At 42.7% G+C, this 25,678-nt stretch overlaps 1 protein-coding gene across 4 annotated transcripts in view; it reads right to left on the bottom strand.

The window, feature by feature from the left end:
- LOC110524343 (suppressor of tumorigenicity 7 protein homolog) overlaps nucleotides 1-25,678 on the bottom strand; it is a 77,683-nt gene that overhangs the window by 26,099 nt on the left and 25,906 nt on the right. For 2 of the 4 annotated variants that reach the window (XM_036979294.1, XM_036979301.1), the window contains exon 2: nucleotides 11,974-12,009. The exons of the other annotated variants lie outside the window; for them this stretch is intronic. In XM_036979294.1, coding sequence (XP_036835189.1) covers nucleotides 11,974-11,995 — 22 coding nt within the window. In that variant the 5' untranslated portion in view covers nucleotides 11,996-12,009. The remainder of the gene's footprint in view (nucleotides 1-11,973; nucleotides 12,010-25,678) is intronic. 4 annotated transcript variants of the gene reach the window in all.

Below are 25,678 nucleotides of genomic sequence, written 5' to 3' on the forward strand. Positions count from 1 at the left end.
TACATTGAATGTCCTCTCTTAGCTACTTCATGTAGCTAACATATTCTTGCTTTGTGTATTCCTTTGATTTAGAAGATACTGTTACACATGCAAATTTAGGTCTACACCATCACTGGTATTATCAGGCTATATGGCTAGTTATGTTTGCTCTGACTCAGTACATGTATTAGTTAGCTAGCGATTAGCATTACCGAGCTAACAAGATTTAGGCCCAACTTACTAAAACAAACTAGCTGTTTGCAGATGTAAGCAACACAAACTTAGTGTAATTATAGAACGCTAGTGGATTTAAAACAGCATCGTTGTTATCAATATTGTTGCAAAGTAGCTAAAAAGTAGTAAATAGTTGAAAAGTTGATAGTTGATAGTAAATTGTCCATGATGAGATTCGACATTCGTGTATACGCCCACCCATCCACCACTACAAATCACCCTGCTTTCATTTTTGCCTTAATTAACTATCTTTCTTTCTTATGTAACCATACCAAATGTAACAATACTAATTTGAGTGGACAAATGTACCTTTACCATGTTATGTCTAGTCTATGAGACCAGGCTGGGTTAGCCCACCTTTATTTAACTAGGCAAGTCAGTTAAGAACAAATTCTTATTTTTAATAACCACAGGATGGTTTTTCAATATTGTCAATAGTGTTGAAACTATTTCTTTGAAATGTTTTAATATTTGTAACTACTTTTTAAGTAAATACATGCAGTCAACTTGTGCAATACAATAGGAGACACAGCAGATCACATTCTTAATTTCACCAGTCACATTTTTCATTATGAATCTTAATGGCAGTCTCCAGTCACATGGTGTTTCTTCACAAGCGAGTTACTAACTGTTGTGCAGCACGCGCTAGCTAATCTAGTTACAGAATGGAATTCACAACTAAATGTTTGCCAGCTAGATATCTTATAACCATTATGGAAACTGTCTGAAAGTTCTAAAGGCTATAGCATTCTACTGTGCTTATAATTGCTAGGCTTCTAACTAGCCTAGCCTAGCACACGCCTCCGAGCCAACAGCGAAGGAACCCAGTTGGGGAGAGGTCATGGATAGCCTCCATTCCCTCCCCTCATGGTCTGATGACGTAGTGTCAGGCGAAGGCGAGTTATGGGATGACAAGGATGATGATCGGATATCCTCGAGATAGTTTAGGAGATGGGGGCAGACAAACGCGTTCTCCCGCCTTCAGGTCTGATGGCCCCGAGAGCAGTGAAGGCACGTTGCTTAGTCTCTAAGCCTTTAGATCGTTCTAGGACATGTCGTCTATTGTTTTTTTTATATATATTTTTTATTTAACCTTTATTTAACTAGGCAAGTCAGTTAAGAACAAATTCTTATTTTCAATGACGGGTTAACTGCATTTTCTCATTGTCGCACCTTGGAGCCTATGGATTTTCACCTGTGTCCTTCCCCAGAAGGGCGCCCCCGTCGATTTTCAGTAAGTGCATCTACACTACCGTTCAAAAGTTTGGGGAGACTTAGAAATGTCCTTGTTTTCCATGCATGAAAACATACATGAAATGAGTTGCAAAATGAATAGGAAATATAGTCAGGACGTTGACAAGGTTATAAATAATGATTTTTAATTGAAATAATAACCGTGTCCTTCAAACGTTGCTTTTTGTCAAAGAATCCTCCATTTGCAGCAATTACAGCCTTGCAGACCTTTGGCATTCTAGTTGTCAGTTTGTTGAGGTAATCTGAAGAGATTTCACCCCATGCTTCCTGAAGCACCTCCCACAAATTGGATTGGCTTGGTGGGCACTTCTTATGTACCATGCGGTCAAGCTGCTCCCACAACAGCTCAATAGGGTTGAGATCCGGTGACTGTGCTGGCCACTCCATTATAGACAGAATACCAGCTGACTGCTTCTTCCCTAAATAGTTCTTGCACAGTTTGGAGCTGTGCTTTGGGTTATTGTCCTGTTGTAGGAGGAAATTGGCTTCAATTAAGCTTCATCCACAGGGTATGGCATGGTGTTGCAAAATAGAGTGATAGCCTTCCTTCTTCAAGATCCCTTTTACCCTGCACAAATCTCCCACTTTACCACCACCAAAGCACCCCCAGACCATCACATTGCCTCCACCATGCTTGACAGATGGCATCACTCCTGCAGCATCTCTTCATTTTCTCTGCGTCTCACGAATGTTCTTCTTTGTGATCCAAACACCTCAAACTTAGATTCATCTGTCCATGACACTTCTATCCAATCTTCTTATGTCCAGTGTGTGTTATTTTGCCCATCTTAATCTTCTATTTTTATTGGCCAATTTGAGATATGGCTTTTTCTTTGCAACTCTGCCCAGAAGGCCAGCATCCCTGAGTCACCTCTTCACTGTTGACATTCAGACTGGTGTTTTTGTAAGTACTATTTAATGAAGCTGCCAGTTGAGGACTTGTGAGGTGTCTGTTTCTCAAACTAGACACTAATATACTTGTACTCTTGCTTAGTTGTGCACGGGGGCCTCCCACTCCTCTATCTATTCTGGTTAGCGCCAGTTTGCGCTGTTCTGTGAAGGGAGTAGTACTAGCATTGTATGAGATCTTCAGTTTCTTGCCAATCTCTCGCATGGAATAGCCTTCATTTCTTAGAACAAGAAGAGACTGACGAGTTTCAGAAGAAAGTTCTTTGTATCTGGCCATTTTGAGCCTGTACTCAAACCCACAAATGCTGATGCCCGATATACTCAACTAGTCTGAAGGCCAGTTGTATTGCTTCTTTAAATCAGAACAACAGTTTTCAGCTGTGATAACATAATTGCAAAAGGGTTTTCTAATGATCAATTAGCCTTTTAAAATGATACACTTGGATTGGCTAACACAACGTGCCATTGGAACATAGGAATGATGGGTTGCTGATAATGGGCCTCTGTATGCCCATGTAGATATTCCATAAAAAAATCTGCAGTTTCCAGCTACAATAGTCATTTACAATGTCTACACTGCATTTCTGATCAATATGATATTTTAAACGGACATTCTTTTTTTTTTTCAAAAACAAGGACATTTCTAAGTGACCCAAAACATTTGAACTGTAGTGTATATTGTAATGGCCTTCATATGAGCATCATCACACTATGTGAGTATATTGTAGTGGTGTCCATCTTAACTGCTAACCATATGATATCAGCAGTCTTTCATGCCAAAGCTGCATACTGAGGCAGAGATCGATCAATCAATACCACTCGGTCTTTAACTACAGGTCACCTTCACCACAAAAAAATGCAGTGCCTCGCACAATACATACACAAGGACGCCATTATAAGATGAGTTTTCTTGGTCTATATCTCAGCTGGGCAAGTGATTCAGTCTAATATGATGGCCAAAGGGTAAAATAGACTTATCACAGCAAAAGTAAGGTGGCTTGGACCATTTGGTCAGACTTGTGTGGCTGTAGTCAGCTCATTTTTTACCAAAACAGTGTACCTTCGAAAAATCAACACAAACAGCATATTCAGCCTCCTTTTGGTGCTGTTCTGTATCCACTCTGTACATCCACCCTTTCTAGGTGCATTTCCCATAGAAACCGCTACACTCTACAGTGTAGTGCAAAAGGCCATTGAAATGAAACCAGGAAAGAGGAGCAGCATACCCAAACCTAACAACGAACCTGTGTATACTGTACGTGTGCAACAAAGGGCCTTATTACAGACAGAAATACGCCTCAGCTCCCCCTAACACGATCCTGCAGGTGAAGAAGCCAGATGTGGAGGCCCTGGGCTGGTGTGGTTACACGTGGTATGTGGTTGAGGCCAGTTGGACGTACTGCCAAATTCTCTAAAACGATGTTGGAGGCGGCATTTGGTAGAAACATGTACATTAAATTCTCTGGCAACAGCTCTGGTTGACATTCCTGCAGTCAGCATGCCAATTGCACGCTCCCTCAAAACTTGCAACATCTGTGGCATTGTGTTGTGTGACAAAACTGCACATTTTAGAGTGGCCTTTTATTGTCGCCAGCACAAGGTGCACTTGTGTAATGATCATGCTGTTAATCAGCTTCTTGATATGCCACACCTGTCAGGTGGATGGATTATCTTGGCATAGGAGAAATGCTCACTAACAGGGATGTAAACAAATTTGTGCTCAAAATTTGAGAGAAATAAGCTTTTTATGTTTCTGGAACATTTCAGGGAACTTATTTCAGCTCATGAAACATTGGACCAACACTTTACATGTTGCGTTTACATTTTTGCTCAGTATATTTTTTCGAAAGTATCTGTATCTGATTACAATATACAGTTGAAGTCGGAAGTTTACATACACTTAGGTTGGAGTCATTAAAACTTGTTTTTCAACCACTTCACAAATTTCTTGTTAACAAACTAAAGTTTTGGCAAGTCGGTTAGCACATCTACTTTGTGCATGACAAGTAATTTTTTAGAACAATTGTTTACAGACAGATTGTTTCACTTAGAATTCATTGTATCACAATTCCAGTGGGTCAGAGGTTTACATACACTAAATTGACTGTGCCTTTAAACAGCTTGAAAAATCCAGAAAATGATGTCATGGTTTTAGAAGCTTCTGATAGCAAAGCCCTGACCTCAATCCTATAGAACATTTGTGGGCAGAACTGAAAAAGTGTGTGCGAGCAAGGAGGCCTACAAACCTGACTCAGTTACACCAGCTCTATCTGGAGGAATGGGCCAAAATTCACCTAACTAATTGTTGGAAGCTTGTGGAAGGCTACCCAAAACGTTTGACCCAAGTTAAACAATTTAAAGGCAATGCTACCAAATACTAATTGAGTGTATGTAAACTTCTGACCCACTTGGAATGTGATGAAAGAAATACAAGCTGAACTAAATCACTCTCTCTACTATTATTCTGACATTTCACATTCTTAAAATAAAGTGGTGATCCCAACCGACCTAAGACAGGGAATTTTTACTAGGATTAAATGTCAGGAATTGTGAAAAACTGAGTTTAAATGTATTTGGCTAAGGTGTATGCAAACTTCCGACATCAACTGTACATTAAAACTCAATTATTGACATTTAATCCTAGTAAAAGTTCCCTGTCTTCCAACTTCAACTGTATTTGCCATTAACGTAATGGATTACAGTTAGTTTGTTTGTAATCCGTTACTCCCCAACCCTGCCTGTTTATAGGCCAAGCACTGTAGTTTGTTGTGACAGTGTGTGGTAAATTGTGTCCGCTATGTAGTTATTTGTGACTGTTAGAGCTAGTATTTGAAGACTGTATGCAATTTAGGTAGTCTGTAGTTCATGTGAGTCTGAGTTTGTAGTAAAAAACATAAGTGTCTGATGTGTGTTGCTTCTGATTCAGGTTTAGTAAGATTGAAACTAAAATGACCAACCAGTTTGTCAGCCACCACAGACCCTGAAAAGTCCAAGCAAAAACCTAGCCATCCGACAATGGAAGAAACCATGCTCGCCACCACAAAGCAATCGCCATGGGAACCTAAATAAGAGAACATGACCGAGTATACCAGCAACAGGTGGATAAATCTGAGCCCCGAAACAAATCAGCAGACAGTGGGCCTCTACTGGAATAATATCTTACCAGCAGTAACATTCACCCATAACACACATTTAATCTGGACATAGTGCTGGCTATTTTAGAGTATGTTGGTTAGCTGACCAACTCACTGACTCTGCTTTGTATCACACCAGGTAGACAAAGCATTGTAGTAATTCATTAATGAAGGGCAGGTAATGACCCTCCACTGATGCACCTTTTGGCTACAGACTTACACTAAGCTCTTCAGGACAACAACAGGTCCGGATGACCTTTAGCGAGACTCCTGCGGAACAGGATTCAACTGTTTGATCAAATCAAATCTTCAGATAGATAACAGATCATCCTTATCCACTTAACCACCATACAATTTCTCAAATGAAAAGATTCAATTCAGATGATATGATAGGAGGAAGCAGCATTTTGATGCATGTTTAGAAGCCAGGGAAACTGGTAACAGAAAGGGTTGCTTGCTGCTAGACTGTTGCACGCAATCTCTAATCTGACTTTCTGGAGAGAGAAAGAAGTAGTCTAACTTTGGTACTGTGACCACAACAGTTTATATTAGATCACAGCTGTGGATATGACTTGTGGCATTGTGCTGGTAGATTCAGGGGCATCATAGGACTGATCAAAGGGGGGGAGGGGGGTCACAAATAGATTAGCTGGAACAGTAAACCACCTGCAGGTCAGTGTGACAGCTCCTCAAAAGGACTAGATTCAGGTGAGGGCTGATATTTGTACGAGTGGGTGGTCAGGGGGCCAGGACATAATTACAAGAATTTATACACTGAAAATTCACCACAACTATGCCCAGACAGAGATGATGATCACACACATACATACATATATATATATATATATATATATATATTTTATTTGTGGGAATACTTTAACGGATTTGCTAAATTACATTTTTTAATCTGTAAACACGCATCCAAACACTGGTGATATATCAAACCTAAGACATGTATGTATGCTAACAAAGGCTCTAAATGCGTCCATATTGGTCGCATATACAGTGCATTCGGAAAGTATTTCCAAATTTTGTACCTTACTGCTTTATTCTAAAATGTATTAAATATTTTTTTCCCCCTCAATCAATCTACACACAATACCCTACGATGACAAGAGAAGACAACGCTTCTACTAGTCAGACTATATCTCACAGCCACAAACAGGACTCGAGCCGCATTACCACGGTAACCTCCGCCCTTAAAGAGGCAGTTGAAATTTTTTGTCTCATCTGTGATATTTTGGTTAAAAGACTCAGGTCACAAAATGTTTAATTAATCAATATACCACATTACTTCTTACTAGAAATACATTTATTGTTTTAGAAACATTACAAAGCATGCTTATTGTCTGAGGCTACCCGGAACATGTCCCAGTCCACGTGATCGAGGCAATCTTGAAACGTGGAATCCGATTGGTCAGACCATTGTTGGATAGACATGAGCACGGGCGTTTCCTGTTTTACTTTCGGTCTATAGCCTGGACGCAACAAAATGGAGTCTTGGTCAGATTTGCCGAAGGGAGGGCCTTGTAGGCATCGCAGAAGTTAGAGTAGCAATGGTCGAGTACGCTACCAGCCTGTGTTGCGCATTTGATATGCTGATAGAATTTAAGAAGCCTTGTTCTCAGATTAGCTTTGTTAAAATCCTCAGCTACAATAAATGCAGTTTCAGGATGTATGGTTTCCAGTTTACATAGAGTCCAGTGAAGTTATTTCAGGGCCGTCGAGGTATCTGCTTGGCGGGGATATACACGGCTGTGACTATAATCAAAGATAATTATTTTGGTAGATAATACGGTCAGCATTTGATGTCAGGTGAACAAAAGGACTTAAGTTCCTGTATGTTGTTAAGATCACACCATGAGTCGTTAATCATAAGGCAATACACCCGCGCCCTCCTTCTTACCAGAGAGTTGTTTGTTACCGACGGCGCGATGCGTGAAGAAACCGGGTGGCTGTACCGACTCCGACAACATACAACATGAGCCATGTTTCCGTGAAACAGAGAATGTCACAATCTCTAATGTCTCTCTGGAAGACCTTGTTGTCGAGAGATAGGCTATTGGCGAGTAATATGCTCAGAAGCGGTGCATGGTGTGCTCGCCTTCTCAGTCTGACCAGTAGGCCGCTCCGTCTGCCTCTCCTACGGCGACCATGTTGTTTTGGATCGGCCTCTGGGATAAGATCCCACGTCCAGGGTGGAGGTCCGAACAAAGGAACCGCTTCGGGAAAGTCATATTCCCGGTCGTGATGTTGGTAAGTTGACGTAGCTTTTATATCCAATTGTTCTTCCCGTCTGTATGTAATAACACTTGAGATTTTCTGGGCTAACAATGTAAGTAATAATACATAAAAAACTAAATGACTGCATAGTTTCCTAAGGACCTGAAGAGAGGCGACCGTCTCTGTCGGGGCCATTATTGGGGACAACATTGATGTATGCGCTGACTCAGTGAGAGAGTTTATTAGCAAGTGCATCGGTGATGTTGTACCCATGGTGACTAGTAAAACTTCCCTAACCAGAAACCGTGGATTGATGGCAGCATTCAAGCAAAATTGAAAGCGCAAACCACCGCTTTTAATCATGGCAAGGCATGACCGAATACAAACAGTGTAGCTATTCCCTCCGCATGGCAATCAAACAAGCAAAGTATCAGTAGAGAGACAAAGTAGAGTCGCAATTCAAAAGCTCAAACACGAGACGTAGGTGGCAGGGTCTACAGTCAATCACGGATTACAAAAAGAAAACAAGCCTCGTTGCGGACATTGACATGCTCCCAGACAAATTAAACAACTTATTTGCTCGCTTTGAGGACAATACAGTGCCACAGCCCACTACCAAAGCATGTGGGCTCTCCTTCACCATGGCCAACGTGAGCAAAACATTTAAACGTGTTAACCCTTGCAAGGCTGCCGATCCAGACGGCATCCCTTGCCACGTCCTTAGAGCATGCGCAGACCAGCTGGCTGGTGTGTTAACGGACATATTTTAATCAATCCCTATCCCAGTCTGCTGTGCCCACATGCTTCAAGATGGCCACAATTGTTCCTATTCCCAAGAAAGCGAAGGTAACTGAACTAAATGACTATCACCCCGTAGCACTTACTTCTGTCATGAAGTGCTTTGAGAGACTAGTTAGGGATCATATCACCTCCACCCTACCGGGTACCCTAGACCCACTCCAATTTGCTTACCGCCCCAATAGGTCCACAGATGACGCAATCGCCATTGCACTGCACACTGCCCTATCCCACCTGGACAAGTGGAATACCTATGTAAAAATGCTGTTCATTGACTACAGCTCAGCATTTAACACCATAGTACCCTCCAAACTCATCATTAAGCTTGAGACCCTGGGTCTCGACCTCGCCCTGTGCAACTGGGTCCTGGATTTTCTGACGGGCCACCCCCAGGTGGTAAGGGTAGGAAACAACATCTCCACCCCGCTGATCTTCAACACCGGGGCCCCACAAAGGTGCGTTCTCAGCCCTCTCCTGTACTCCCTGTTCACCCATGACATGCACACCTCCAACTCAAATCATCAAGTTTGCAGACGACACTACAGTGGTAACCTTGATTACCAACAACGACGAGATGGCCTACAGCGAGGAGGTGAGGGCCTTTGGAGTGTGGTGTCAGGAAAATAACCTCTCACTCAACATCAACAAAACAAAGGAGATGATCGTGGACTTCAGGAAACAGCAGAGGGAGCATCCCCCCATCCACATCGACGGGACAGTAGTGGAGAAGGTGGAAAGTTAAGTTCCTTGGCGTACACATTACGGACAAACTGAAAATGATCCACCCACATAGAGAGCGTGATGAAGAAGGCGCAACAGTGCCTCTTCAACCTCAGGAGGCTGAAGAAATTTGGCTTGTCACCCAAAACTCGGAAACTTTTACAGATGCACAATCGAGAGCATCTTGTCGGGCTGTATCACCGCCTGGTACGGCAACTGCTCCGCCCATAACCGCAAGGCTCTCCAGAGGATAGTGCGGTCTGCACAACGCATCACCAGGGGCAAACTACCTGCCCTCCAGAACACCTACAGCACCCAATGTCACAGAAAGGATAAAAAGATCATCAAAGACAACAACCACCCGAGCCACTGCCTGTTCACCCCACTATCATCCAGAAGGCGAGGTCAGTACAGGTGCATCAAAACTGGGACCGAGAGACTGAAAAACAGCTTCTATCTCAAGGCCATCAAACAGCCATCACTAACAGAGTGGCTGCTGCCAACACACAGACTCAAATCTCTTGCCACTTTAATAAATGTAATAAATGGATTTAATAAAAGGTATCACTAGTCACTTTAAATAACGCCACTTTAATAATGTCTACATATCCTACCGTACTCATCTCAAATGGATATACTGGATTCTATACCATCTACTGCATCTTGCCTATGCCGCATGGCCATCGCTCATCCCTATATTTACATGTAGATATTCATCCCTTCACATTTGTGTGTATAAGGTAGTCTGTGAATCTGTTAGATTACTTGTTAGATATTACTCGGAACTAGAAGCACAAGCATTTCGCTACACTCGCATTAACATTTGCTAACCATGTGTATATGAAAAATACAATTTGATTCGTCCGTTTGTGTTTTGTTGGTGTCATTTTTGCAGAAAAAATATATTTTGTCCGGTAATCTGAGTGGCTAGTAGATTTTTAAATCTACCTCCCACAGTAGCTGATGGACCAAAAAGTTAATTTTAGGCCCTGTGACTATCACTCTGATATTAGCTACTAGGTAGCTACTTTCCACGCCACTGCGGGAAGCGGGAACTAAGGACACCATGTCCCGGTGTTGACGCCGTTCATCCCCTTGATACATACTTAAACTGTATGTATGTATCAAGGTGACATTTAGATGGTTATTAATATGAGTTATTTCTTGTGTGGCTATCCTACTTTAATTAAAATCATGGGAAGGAAAACATTTTGCCACGTTAGCTACCGCCGGCGACACCATGATACAGCTGCCCCGACCTCAGGTCGGCAGGCACCTTGATACTGGTGCACTGGTCATCAGCCACGCAAAACATGCACCCCAAATCAGCCACGCAAAATGGTCTTGAGTGACAACAAATCTCCCACAATTAGCCAATTTGCTTTCCACACACCCACTCCTTTTGACATACCTACTCGCCCATACTCAGTCGCCATATTGGGCTGCAGTTACCCCATACTTACTGTGACCTGGATTTGTTTTATTTGGGAGCATCTTGTAATTATTGAAATATAAAGTGAACACATGTTCATTGGCATCACGGCTGTACCATTACTACAGGGAAAATGGCTTGTTTTTTTAGCCCTAACAGATAAAAAGATATTACCAGCCCAATGTTTATTTCTTCTTATCTTATTGGGGATTGGTGAGCTGCATTTGACATACATAAACCATGTTGCGGGCCGTTCTAAAACTGCTTGAGGGACATTTGTTTACACCTTGTGCAGTCATGTTACCTCCTTAGCTAGCCACCTGGTAACTTTACTAGTAAGCTATATCTGAACATTTGAGGCCACAGAAAGACGAATAATATTCCACAAATGACTTGGTATTCGTGTCAACATTTTGGCTTTTTATAATAAACTAATGTATTTCCATTGTTACATAGTCTCTAGGGCACAACATGTGCTTCAGAAGTAGCTCGAATACATAAAAGGCCCAATACAGGGTACATCTCAAAATATTTTCTGGTGCTCCTAACTTTTAAAAGTTGGGAGCACCAGAGCTACAAATGAAAGACGGTAATTTAGAGCCCCCGATGCTAGCATCTCCGTTCCTTAGCGTGTGGAAATGCTACATTCACCCGGCTCAATGTCACCTGACCGAGCAGGAGAGAGATGGAGACGGAGACTGAGAGAACTACCTGCAATGGCAGGAGGGTTCCTAAAGCTCACTGTAGAAAAACATGATCCATTCATCTATCTAGCTATCTATAAAACATGTCACGTGGAATGCACGCACACATAACATGCACACAGAGAGTCAGTAATTGTGTCTATTTCAGGATAGCTAGCCAAGCCATTACATTTAGAGAGGTGAGAAGAGAATAAAATGCATCACAAAATAAATCGGATAAATCTGGGATAAACATGGAGGCGTGCAAGAAGACTATTGTGGATTAAAATAAACTGGAAAAAAGGAGGGGAGGGAAGGAAGGTGTTGGAAGGGATTAAGAGGGAGAGAGATGGATTTTTTTTCATCACAACCAGCTATCATAGACCCTTTATGCAAAATGGTAGATCCCAGCTTTCTTGCCGAGCAATCTGTCAACAGGAAACAAGGAAAACAACACGAACGACAGAGAAAGGGGAAAAAGAGAGGGATGAAAAGAGAATGAAGCGAGCAGCCCAGAATGAAGCGAGCAGACACCGTAACACCAGACAACACACAACACACAGAGAGAAAGACAGATGAGGCTGGAGGATGGCGATACGGTACTTACATGAGGACTCTGTGCCAAACATGGCTGGGCCGGGCGCTGCGATGGAGATAGAGGGAGAGGGAAGAGGGAGGGAGAGGGAGAGGGAGAGAGAGAGAGAGAGAGAGAGAGAGAGGGAGGGGGGTTGATGAGCAGGCAGCTACACAGCGGGGGTCATCAAAGCACACAATGCAGCCAGCCGGCCTGCCCTGGCTTTCAGATGCTCGGCTCGCTCACAAGCTTCGCACTCCACTCCTGTAGCCGTTAAACGGCCTTCCTCCACACACACAGCTCCCAAAACACACACGGTCCAGCCGCTGAACAGGGGCCTCAAGAGAAGGAAAATACCATCCAACAATAGATTTCCTTCTCCACAGAAAACATGCGTGTTTAAATCCAGACAGAGAAGGAGCTCCCTGCCTGCTGCAGCTAGCTCTCCTCTCCTCCTCTTGCTGTCTCCTACTATCCTCCGTTTCTCTATCTCTCGTTGTATATGTCCATGCAGCCGAGAACGAGAGGCGGGCTGTCCCGAGTAAAAAAGCTGAAAGCAAATACTGCAATCCTGTAGGCAGCCTGGTGGGTAATACTATATCGATGCAAACAGTGAGTGATGTCAGGAACCTTGACCGACACTGGTCGCGTTCCCCTGCTCAGACGTTGCATGCATCAACCAATAGTGGCGTGCCACGTCATCAACTGCGTTGTCAGGTACCAGATTGCTATAACCTAACGTAGAAGGCGAAAAAAAACGCATGAGCAGAGGAATCGGAAGTTAAGTTAAAAATACTGTATTCCTGAAAACCGGCAACATCTGCTTTCTTCCAACGCTGCCACGGGTGAGATTGCTATGACATATGTTGTTAGCTGATACTTAAAAATACCTATCCAGGCGTTATAAGACCTGGCATGGGTAAGCAATGCCTGGGCAGAGAAATGCGCCCACTGACTGACTGCTGCTGGAGAGAGGGCGAAGGGGGGAGGGAGGGAGAGGGGCACGCAAGTGGTACTGGGAAAAGACCAATCATATGGGGTTGTCTAGTACGGTCCCCCCCAAAAAACCTGCTGTCAAACACACACACATCCCCCACCGGAGGAGCGGTAGGCTAAGGGGAATAGAGGCAGGTCCAATGTGGCAGCTGAATGAATAAGAACCACTACTCTGGAGACAGCTGTGTGTATACCTGCCTGTGCAGCGGCTACACTAATGAACACGTACACCAGGTGAATTCACCTCCCTACAGTACAAGGAACTATCTAACCACATAAGCTACCAAAAATATTAGGTCTATATATGCGTGGGTGGGTTGTAATTACATTAACATTCAGCAAAATGCAACGGTCAGCAAACAAAATCAGACACGCGCCGAACTGCAACATTTTTAAAAAATATGAATGATGACACTGATTGAGCATGATACCCACAGTCTGGTAAGAGCACGTGATTATTCACTCAGTATTATCTCTAACCTATTGCATGAATCTGCAGGTTGCATAGTAGTAGATTAGAAGCTAGGAATGTCATTATCAGAGTGCATACGTAGGTGATTATGTGAATAGGAGACTACGAGTATGTGTGTATTCTGGGCGGTTATGCTGAGTGTTTATGTAATAACCAAGCGTGTTCATGATGAGTGCGTGTGTCAGGGTTTCCGTTAGCCAGCAATTGCCGGCTTTGGGCGATAAAAAAAAAAAAAAACTAAAAGCCGATAAATAAAACAGTTGCCAAAATGACCCGGAGAAAAAAAAAAAAATCCCATTGCAAAATAATGCTTTTTATTCATTGATTGAAATAGCAGTGGATGTAAATTCATTTGACCATCATGGTTATCGGTCTATAGGTTGATGTGCATAATTTAGTGGAATTAAATTGGCCTGTGTGTATTTTCGTTAGTCATCATGCATTTTCATTGCGCAACAATTCTAAATGCCATTGCGTGTTAAAAACTGTACACTATTAAAAAGAGCTAATATTTTGTGTGTGTGTGTGTGTGTGTGTGTGTTAGCACTGGGCCTATATGTAAGACTTGCAGTCATGTCAGACAGCCCAAACTGTCATTTGAATAAAGGACTGGAGTGTGATAGCAGCATTAGGATTAAGCCTAGCTCTGTGACTGAGAAAGAAAGGGAGAAGGAGAGAGCGAGAGGGAGAAAGAGGGAGTCTTGACTAAGGCCTCTTCTCCTTTGTCCCTCACACATGGTGGCTCCCTCTCTTCCTTCGCCAAAACCCAACGTCTTTGTCCTTCAAGCGGAGACAGGACCGGCCCACCTTCACCCATCCCTCCCTCCCTCATCCTTCTTGCTCTTCTATCCCGCCATCCCTCCCCCTCTACTAAAAAGACATCTCCATGTTAATTACACAAGGGTCTCTGAAATACCACGCCGGGGGAGAGGAGGAGGGGAAAATAAGAGGGGGAAGGGAGGAGGAGGGATGTTCTGTACAAGGATTAGCTTTAATAAAAACAATCCCCATCTGTAATCATGGGCATCCTAATCTGCTCAAATGTCAGCTTTCCCTAATATTTCATCTGACTGGAGCTCCCATAATCTGATCTAGAATCAGTATTTATGAGTGGGTTCATAATTAGGGCTTGGGTAAGCAAGGCATGAACACCACATTACTATCTATAACGTCAGATGAACTATCATCCTCTAAAACACTCAACTGATGTAAGACTAAGGCTGTGACGATACTATAGCAATATTTGTTCCATGCCAAAAATGAAAACACGAAGCAGATTAAACTCTTTGGTCTTTTAAAAAACCCGCTGTATGTCAACTATTGCGCTATAACTTGTAAAATAAATATATGTGACTATGATGACAACACTAAGATGTTTGTTTCTAACAATAGGGCTGTTTTTCAAAAAAAAAAAAAAAAGTTACATTCGCTTTGTTTCCTTGCCACGAAACTAAGGGGTATCGGGATACTGGTATCGTCCCAGCCCTATTTAGGACATGTGCTTAGAGACAATGCTGTCAATATTCAACAAGGTGAACCAAGAGGAAGAAGGAAAAAAAGGCCTTGGGCACTGCTGGCCTAGAACGAGTCCAGGACCTGATTCAATATGAAATCATTAGTTTATACACAAAAGCATTCAACAGAATGGAAACAAGTGCTAAGGGGCATTGTCCTTTTCTATGGCGAGCGGTAAGAGCTGAGAGAATAATTGCCGCCTTCAGTAAAGCAGAGAGCCCATAAAGTCCTCAATCATCATCGGTTCAGATTCCGAACAGGATAGTTATTTGAGTTGAGCATTGCCAATTGGCACACTCTCTGGTCTTTCGTTGCCTTGACGACCTTCAGGACGCAGGGCCATTGTCATGGCGACCACAAGGGCCAGGTGAGGTGGATGGGGGATGAGGGACTAGTTATAATCTCAGCAAGACAGCCATCAATAAGTGGCTAATAAGTCTGGCTGCACATCTGACTGGCTGACTTACTGTTATTGATGGCTGGCTTTCTTACCAAATACTTACTAAAATACTTACTTACTAAATTGAGAAATGATGTGACTAAACTGAACAAAAATAGAAACTATATTATGAAGATCAATGATATAAAGAATGATGGGAAAAAAACTTGAGTACTTTAAATGAATTGGGCAGAAAGACAAATTCAACTCTATCATTCATTGAATCAGATGGTCAAAACAAGTTGATGTTAATTATTTTAATGATTACTTCATTGGCAAAGTGGGCAAACAGACAGGAAATGCCAACAATGAACAGTGAGCCATCGCATTCATGCATTAAAAAACAAAATGAAAGAAATGCAAGTTTGAATTTTGTAAAGTTAGTGTGGGAGAGGTGGGAAAACTAGTGTTATCGATCAATAAATGACAAAACTCCTGGCATGGACAACAGACGGAAAGTTACTGTCATATCTTTAATATGAGCCTAGAGGAAAGTCTTTGTCCTCAGGCCTGGAGGGAAGCCAAAGTCATTCCGCTACCCAAGAGTGGCAAAGCGACCTTTACTGGTTCTTACAGCAGACCTATCAACTTGTTGCCAGCTCTTAGCAAACTATTCTGTTTGCCCAAATACAACACTATTTCTCTTTAAACAAATTCACAGACTTTCAGCATGCTTATAGAGAAGGGCACTCAACATGTACTGCACTGACACAAATGACTGATGATTGGTTGAAATAAATTGATAATAAGGTGATTATGGGAGCTGTAGTGTTAGATTTCAGTGCAGGCTTTGATATTGACCATAACCTGTTTTTGAGAAAACATGTTTTGTGGATTTTCAACCTCTGCCATATCTTGGATTCAGAGCATTCTAATTGAACTCCAAATTTCCTTTAATGGAAGCCTCTAATGTTAAACATCTAGGGTGTGCTGTACCGCATGGCAACTGTCTAGGCCCTCTACTCTTTCCTATTTTTACCAATGACCTGCCACTGGCATGAAACAAAGCCTGTGTGTCCATGTATGCTGATGATTCAACCATATACATGTGTCAGCAACCACAGCTAATGAAGTCACTGAAACCCTTAACAAAGAGTTGCAGTCTGTTTTGGAATGGGTGGCCAGTAATAAACTGATCCTGAACATCTCTAAAACTAAGAACATTGTATTTGGTACAAATCATTCCCTAAGCTCTAGCCCTCAGCTGAATCTGCTAATGAATGGTGTGGCTGTTGAACAAGTTGAGGAAACTCAATTACTTGGCGTTACCTTAGATTGTAAACTGCCATGGTCAAAACATCTAGATTCAATGGTTGTCAAGATGGGTAGAGGTCTGTCCATAATAAAGAAAAGCTCAGCTTTTTTGACACCACACTCCAAAAAGCAAGTCCCGAAGGCTATAGTTTTGTCTTATCTTGATTATTGTAGTCATGTGGTCAAGTGCTGCAAAGAAATACCTAGTTAACCCATAACAATCTAAGCCGGGATATAGGAAAGATCAGGAAATATATATTTTGACATGTATTTAACCTTTATTTTTGTTACTAAACAATCTAAGCCCTGTCTAAGCCGGGGAAGGGGTTTCTACTAAGCTGTCTGGAATTGTTTTAAGAAGGTCATACCAACAACCACTTTGCTATTTGATTGAAGTATAAAAAACAATATTTTGTTGTTGATGAAAATATTTATTTGGCCTTACTCTTATTAGCCCATACAAACACATAAAATAACAGATTCTCTAAATGGAACAACAGTTAGTGCCCCCCCCTGGCTGCACTTTTTGACATGACTAAGTTAGCCATAGTTGGCTAGCAAGCAAGGTATAAAAACGTTGCCAGCCAGTATGGCAATGGAACATTTAGAACGAAAGACTGGGTCGCGTCTCTAGCAACCGAACCGATAGAACGAATGACCAGCCGGCTTGGGTAGCAACCCTAGATTTGTATTGGGACTATATCTTGTGAAAGGATGAAATAGTATGAACAAATTCATCACAATGTTTTTAATGAAAATATGTCAAATCATTATTTGAATATATTTGTAAACCGTTGTATATAAGTGATAATGCCTTCAAAGCCAGTGTTTGGAGGAAATATTGAAACGGATATATTAACAACACCTGCGCCAATATATCCTCCAAACACCGGCTTCGAGGGCATTCTCACTTAAGTGTCTGCCCTATATCTGACAGATAAGAAATACCTGGAAATATTAGTTATTTATTTTGACATGTATTTAACCCCTTTGTTTAGTGACAAAAATGTCTCCATATATACTTCCATAAATGTTTTCAACAGGTACTGGGGGACTTCAGACGAGTCTTGAGAGGCCTGTGGGCATCCTAGAGCAAAACAAATGACAAAACAACCAACATTTACACAGAGGGGTCATATTAGCGTGTAGCCCAAACTGTTCGTACGCTATAGACAAACGTTGGCAGATCGGCTGTCCAGACTTCAGACGAGTCGCAAGACGCTTGTGTTGGTCGTAGTGCAAAACGGAGAACACCATCGTGTTAGTGAGAGTCTTATCTTTCTATAAGAGTTTGTAGGAAAAACCGTTTGGACGCTAGATATGATTTTGTGAGAAAACTGTTTGTCTCATGGTCTGACAAACACCGCTCTAGCTCGGTCACCTTTCTGCGCAGATGCAGAAGTGTTACATATGCGGATGTGGTGAATTGAGAAGCATCCAAAACAACCTATCTCTAGTTTAAAATGATGGATTTTGATGGGGATTTGTGTATTATGCTAATTGGATTTGTGGGGGCGCAGACATCGACCTTAGAGGATTAAGCTGCGGCTGGCCCAGAACAGAGTAGCACATCTTGCTCTTCATTGTAATCAGAGGGCTAATATAAATACTATGCATGCCAGTCTCTCTTGGCTGAGAGTTAATGAGAGTCTGACTGCATCACTTATTATATTATATTATATTGTGTTGAAAATTCTAAATTGTTTGCATAGTAATCTCACACACAGCTTTGACAGACACACTAAACCCAACCAGACATGCCACCAGGGATCTTTTCACAGTCCCCCGGTCCAGAACAAATTCAAGAAAGCGTACAGCATTATTTAGATCCATTATTGCATGGAACTCCCTTCGGTTTATTTGAGCAATATGAGATTGAAAACCTGGTTTCAGAAAACAGACAAAGCAAATCCTCACGGCACAATGCCTCTCCCCTATTTTACTTAGATATTTTGTGTAAGTATTGATATATAGGCTGTGTGTGCAGTTTTTTAAATGTATGTCGTTCTGTCCTTGAGCTGTTCTTCTCTATTAAAGTTCTGTATTATGTCATGTTTCATGTTTTGTGTGGACCCCAGGAAGAGTAGCTGCTGCTTTCGCAACACCTAAAATGGGGATCCTAATAAAATACCAATTTTATTTGTAAAACCATATACCAACTTCGGAAATAGCCATCCCTCTCCGCCTGAATCTCTCTAGCGACCAATCATATTCAAGATCAGAACAATGCTGCTATTTTCAGGTCTCTCCAGAGCTGTTCAGTCAGGTTCAAGTCCGGGCTTTGGCTGGGCCACGGAAGTTGAACCTTCGCCCCAGTCTGAGGTCCTGAGCAAGTTTTCATCCAGGATCTCTATCATCACTTTGGCCACAGTTTTAGTTGTGTAGGCTTGTAATTGTTTGTCCAAACAGCGTTGGGAATGGGAGCCATCTTGTTGCCCTCCGGTCCTGGGTAAGACCAACACTGACTCTTGACAATTGTAACTTAGCGTCCTTGTTTGGCAGCTTGCGTTTCAACAGTTTGAGTCTGAGGCCACTCTTGCACTACCAGTTGTATAATAGTTCTTAATTCTGTGAATACTTGCATAAAAATTTTATTTTGAAGTTTGAGCGATGCAAAAACTGACAGCAGCTCCTTTCGGAATCTTAAATGGACTCTAGCACGGTATGACGTTTTGGGATAACCAAGGGGTTGTAGATGGGAAGAAAACAGTGCTTTGAATACCTGTCCCGACTCGTGAGTGTGTAAAGCAGCACAAGCCTCATTGCCCTGTTGACTGAATCTAGTCTACCCTGCACTGTCTGGTGTCGAGCACACAATGCCCCATCAAAAGATGCAAAGACTGTGTCCCAACTTTCTCTTGTGTAACACGAAATCCCTAACAGACAAGGTAGATGAGCTTTACCCTGACTCAGGCTAACGAGACTGAATTTGTAGCTGTGACCGAGTCCTGGTTAAAGGCAGATGTTCCAGACTCGATAGTCAGGCTTCAAGGCTATAGTTTGCATAGAAGGAACAGAGTAACCACATGTGGTGGGGATGTAGCCATGTACATAATGCACAGCATCCATCACAAGCGTTTACTGGATCTTGAGGATGACAGCTTTGCGTGTTTGTGGACTTGTCTAAGACCATCTCTCCTACCACACGGCTTTAACGGCATTGTGTCTGCTGTCCTCTATCACGTCCTCAAATCTTCTAAAAAAGACCCCATCTGACTCTCAGGCCCTGGAATATCTCAGTAGTATTCAAAACAGATATTGTCTTCCAGGTATTGTGATGCCAGCACACTGAAACATGGTCCATTGATTTGATTGGAGAACGGCGCCAGAGGGGATGGCCAACGTTTTATGGGCTCCTAACCAATTGTGCTATTTTGGGTGTTTTTCAAATTGTTTAACTAATTTTGTACATAATGTTGATGCTACCGTCTCTTATGACAGAAAAGAGCTTCCGGATATTAGAAGAGCGATTACTCACCTCGAACTGGGTGAAGAATTTTTCTTTAAATGAGTCTGACACGAAGGATATAATGTTGCTCACAGACAAGGCCCAAATCTCCGTCATTCACATGAAGAAAATCAGGAAATACAGGGGGCGGAGATCAGGGTGCTTTGTGAGAATTCATCAGCAAACCTGCCTCTGCCATCTGTTCTATTAGCCAACGTGTAATCACTAGAGAATAAACTGGATGAGGTCTGTTCGAGACCATCCTACCAAAGGGACATTAAAAACGGTAATATCTTATGTTTCACCGAGTCTGAATAACTACATGTATAATATACAGCTGTCTGGGTTCTCTGTGCATCGGCAGGACAGAACAGCTACGTCCGGTAAGATGAGGGGTGTGTGTCTATTTGTCAATAACAGCTGGTGCGCAATGTCTAATATTATTCTCGAGGTATTGCTCGCCTGAGGTAGAGTAACTCACAATAAGCTGTAGACCACACTATCTATATTTTTCGTAGCCATCTGTTTACCACCACAAACCGACGCTGGCAATAAGACCACACTCAACGAGCTGTATAAGGCCAAGAAAGACAAACAAGAAAATACTAATCCAGAAGTGGCGCTCCTAGTGGCCGAGGTCTTTAATGCAGGCAAACTTAAATCCATTTGACCTCATTTCTACCAGCATGTCACATGTGCAACCAGAGAGGAAACAGCACAAAGCTCTCCCTCTCCCCCCATTTGGCAAATCAGACCATAATTATATGCTCCTGATTCCTGCTTACAAGCAAAAACTAAAGCAGGAAGTATCAGTGACTCGCTCAAAACGGAAGTGGTCAGATGATGTGGGTGCTACACTAGAGGAGGGTTTTGCTAGAACAGACTGGAACATGTTCTGGGATTGATCCAGTGGCATTGAGGAGCATTCCACTTCAGTCACTGGCCACATCAATAAGTGCTTCGACAACGTCGTTGCCACAGTGACATTACGTACATATCCTAACCCGAAGCCATGGATTACAGGCAACATCCGCACCGAGCTGAAGGCTAGAGCTGCCGCTTTCAAGGAGCGGGACACTAATCTGGACACTTACACGAAATCCCGCTATGCCCTCAGACAAACCATCAAACATACAAAACATAAATACAGGACTAAGATTGAATCCTACTACACTAGCTCTGACACTCGTCAGATGTGGCAAGGCTTGCAAACTATTACGGACTACAAAGGGAAACTCCGTCGTGAGCTACCTAGTGACGCGAGCCTAGCAGAAAGAGAGCACCAGCAACTCCGGATGACTGTGTGATCACGCTCTCCGTAGCCGATGTGAGCAACACCTTTAAACAGGTCAACTTTCACAAGGCCGCAGGGCCAGACGGATTACCAGGACGAGTACTCAGAGCATGCGCGGACCAACTGGAAAGTGTCTTCACTGACAATTTCAACCTCTCCCTGACCGAGTCTGTAATACCGACATGTTTCAAGCACACCACCATAGTCCCTGTGCCCAGGAAAGCAAAGGTAAACTGCCTAAATGACTACCGCTCTGTAGCACTCACATCGGTAGCCATGAAGTGCATTGAAAGGCTGGTCATGGCTCACATCAACACAATCATCCTGGAAATCCTAGCCCTACGCCAATTTGCATACCACCCCAACAGATCCACAGATGACACAATCTCAAATCGCACTCCACTCTGCCCTTTCCCACCTGGACAAAAGGAAAACCTGTGTGAATGCTGTTCATTGATTACAGCTTTGCGTTCAACACCATAGCTTAGTGATGAGCTTTGCGGTACTAAGGACCCAGGGACTAAACACCTCCCTCTGCAACTGGATCCTGGACATCCTGACGGGCTGCCCCCAGGTGGTAAGGGTAGGCAACAACACATCTGCCACTCTGATCCTCAACACGGGGTCCCCTCAGGGGTGCGTGCTTAGTCCCCTCCTGTATTCCGTTCACCCACGACTGCATAGCCAAGCGCGACTACAACACCATCATTAAGTTTGCTGACAACAACGGTGGTAGGCCTGAACACAGTCAACGATGAAAAGCCTAAAGGGAGGAAGTTAGAGACCTGGCCGTGTGGTGCCAGGACAACAACCTCTCCCTCAATGTGAGAAATAAAAAAAAGAGATGGACTCCAGGAAAAGGAGGGCCATACACACCTCCATTCACATTGGCGGCGGTGTAGTGGAGCGGGTCGATAGATTCAAGTTCTTTGGTGTCAACATCACTAAACTATCATGGTCCAAACACACCAAAAAAGTCGTAAAGAGGGCCTGACAACACCTATTCCCCTTCAGGAGACTGAAAAGATTTGGCATGGGTCCTCAGATCCTCAAAAAGTTTTCCAGTTGCACCGAGAGCACCCTGACCGGTTGCATCACCGCCTGGCATGGCAACTGCTTGGCGTCCGACCGTAAGGTCACTACAGAGGGTAGTGCATATAGTCCAGTACATCACTGGGGCCAAGCTTCTTGCCATCCAGGACCTATATACTAGGCGGTGTCAGAGGAAGGCCCACACCAGTCACCCAAGTTATAGACTGTTCTCTCGGGTAAAACGCACAGCAAGAGGTACCGGAGCACCAAGTCTAGGTCCAAAAGGCTCCTTAACAGCTTCTACTCCAAAGCCATAAGACAGCTGAACAATTAATCAAATCATAGGCCATCCGGACTATATGCATGAACCCCTTTCCCACCCTTTGGTTTTACACTGCTGCTACTTGCAGTTTATTATCTATGCATAGTCACTTTACCCATACCTACATGTACAAATTACCTCAACTAACTTGTACCCTCTAACATTGACTCGGTATCGGTACCCCCTGTATATAGCATCATTGTTATGTTATTGTGTTACTTGTTTTTTTGATTCAAAGTGTTGTTGTTTTTTATAAAGATTTTTTTTTAAACTTTATTTAGTAAATATTTGTGTAACTATTTTATTAACTGCATTGTTGGTTAAGGGCTTGTAGGTAAGCATTTCACGGTAAGGTCTACTACACCTGTTGTATTAGGCACATGTGACAAATACAATTTTATTTCATTTGTGCACTCAGTTTGGACTAAAACAAGTGGTGTCAAAACCAACTAGAGACTCCAATCAACTTGACTCCATCACTAACATCACAGGCCTGTAAAGGCTTCCGCATGCTTTGGTTCGGCTGACGCCTAGATTTTCTCCGCTATGCTATTCGAACAAATGTGCTCACATACTCCCTTAAAAAGACCTAAGCATGCAAAATGAGAAAATGCGGCAATTGTAATGTTTGTCAATCTTGAGATCCCATAGCCAGTATACACTTCCTCAAAAGTCAGAATTAATGTAACTCAAGAAATCTGTCATTACATTTACTTTTTTGAAGAGATCTTAGTTGTGCAATTTTACGTTATAATACTTGGTGCAGGGTCAAGTGAAAAAATGTGCATGAAAACAAGTCGTCTATCATTGAACAACAACACTTAATTAAAGAATCCCTACTGTTGACCATTGGAGAAATGCTGTGTGTTTCAATCTAAGAGGCAATGCCATGTTATGTTGTTGTCTTAGGGCTCTCTTTATGTAGTGTTGTCTCTCTTGACAAAAAACACATCACAACCTATATTTTTATTTAATTTATTTTTAATCCCAGCCCCCGTCCCTACAGGAGGCCTTTTGGTAGGCCATCGTTGTAAATAAGAATTTGTTCTTAACTAGAGGTCGACCAATTATGATTTTCAACGCCGATACCGATTATTGGAGGACCAAAAAAGCCGATACCGATTAAAAATCGGCCGATTTATATGAACACTTATTTTAACTTAATATAACACATCAATAAAATCAATTTAGTCTCAAATAAATAATGAAACATGTTCAATTTGGTTTAAATAATGCAAAAACAAAGTGTTGGAGAAGAAAGTAAAAGTGCAATATGTGCCATGTAAAAAAGCTAACCTTTCAAGTTCCTTGCTCAGAACATGAGAACATATGAAAGCTGGTGGTTCCTTTTAACATGAGTCTTCAATATTCCCAGGTAAGAAGTTTTAGGTCGTAGTTATTATAGGACTATTTCTCTCTATACCATTTGTATTTCATATACCATTGACTATTGGATGTTATAATAGGCACTTTAGTATTGCCAGCCTAATCTCGGGAGTTGATAGGCTTGAAGTCATAAACAGCGCAATGCTTGAAGCATAGCAAAGAGCTGCTGGCAAACGCAGTAAAGTGCTGTTTGAATGAATGATTACGAGCCTGCTGCTGCCTACCACCGCTCAGTCAGACTGCTCTATCAAATCATAGACTTAATTATAATAACACACAGAAATACGAGCCTTAGTTCATTAATATGGTCAAATCCGGAAACTACCGTTCCGTATTTTATCTAACGGGTGGCATCCAGAAGTCTAAATATTGCTGTTACATTGCACAACCTTCAATGTTATGTCATAATTACGTAAAATTCTGGCAAATTAGTTCGCAACGAGCCAGACGGCCTGAACTGTTGCATATACCCTGACTGTGTGCAGTGAAAGTCTATGAAAGAATGATGAAGGACCTAATACTATAGGAAACGGAGTCTGCAGCATTGTTTCATGAAGAGCAGATCCACTGACAGTCTTGCTGCACATAGTACAAAGCTGACAAAAACGCTGTCGACGCTCACTCCAAATTCAATGTCAATGCCACCTTCATTACCTCCCAGGTAATCAGGGTGCAGCTCTCTTCGGACCTCTCATGGGATGCCCACTTCTGATACATGCTAAAGAGAGCCCAACCAACAATCCATTACCTGAGCGTAGCCAAGCGCGCATGTATTTCTTCAGATGTTCTAAGCCAAATACACTTACTGGACAGTTTACTAGATACATCATCCAGTTCACAAAAACGGATTGCTCCTACAGTCAGTGAGTCAGGCATTGGGGCATTCACTTACTGTTCGATTGACTGTTAGAATGGGCAAAACAAGTGACCTAAGCGACTGAGCGTCATATGATCGTCGATGCCAGGCGCGCAGATCCAGAATCTCAGAAACTGCCACCTTCCTGGGCTTTCACACACGACAGTGTCTATAGTTTACCGAGAATGGAGTGAAACAAAAAACGTCAAGAATCCCACAAGCCGGGCAACAAACAGACAAATAACACCGCAATACAACACTGGTGTGCAGACCGGCATCTTGGAACGCACATCTTGTCAATCCTTGTCAGAGATGTGCTATTGCAGCAGACGACCACACCGGGTTCCACTCCTATGAGCTAAAAACAAGAAGTGGCTCCAGTAGGCATGAGCTCACCAGCACTGGACAATTGAGGTCTGGAAAAACATTGCCTGGTCCATTTAATCCCGGTTTCTGTTGAGTCATACTAATGGCAGAGTCAGGATTTGTAGTTCACAGCATGAGTCCATGGACCCATCCTGCCTGGTACAGGCTGGTGGTGTATGTTTCCCTGGCACACATTAGCTCCCTTGATACCAATTGAGCAGGCTGTTCTGGAGGCAAAGGGGGGTCCGACCGGTACTAGATGGGTGTAACTAATAAACTGAGTGTATATGTGACATTCATCAGACCTGTCCTGGAATATGCTTCACCTGTTTCCCAGTGGCCGGTCTGGAGCATGAAG

This window comes from Oncorhynchus mykiss, chromosome 1 (assembly GCF_013265735.2).
Source record: "Oncorhynchus mykiss isolate Arlee chromosome 1, USDA_OmykA_1.1, whole genome shotgun sequence".
Classification (NCBI taxonomy): Eukaryota; Metazoa; Chordata; class Actinopteri; order Salmoniformes; family Salmonidae; genus Oncorhynchus; species Oncorhynchus mykiss.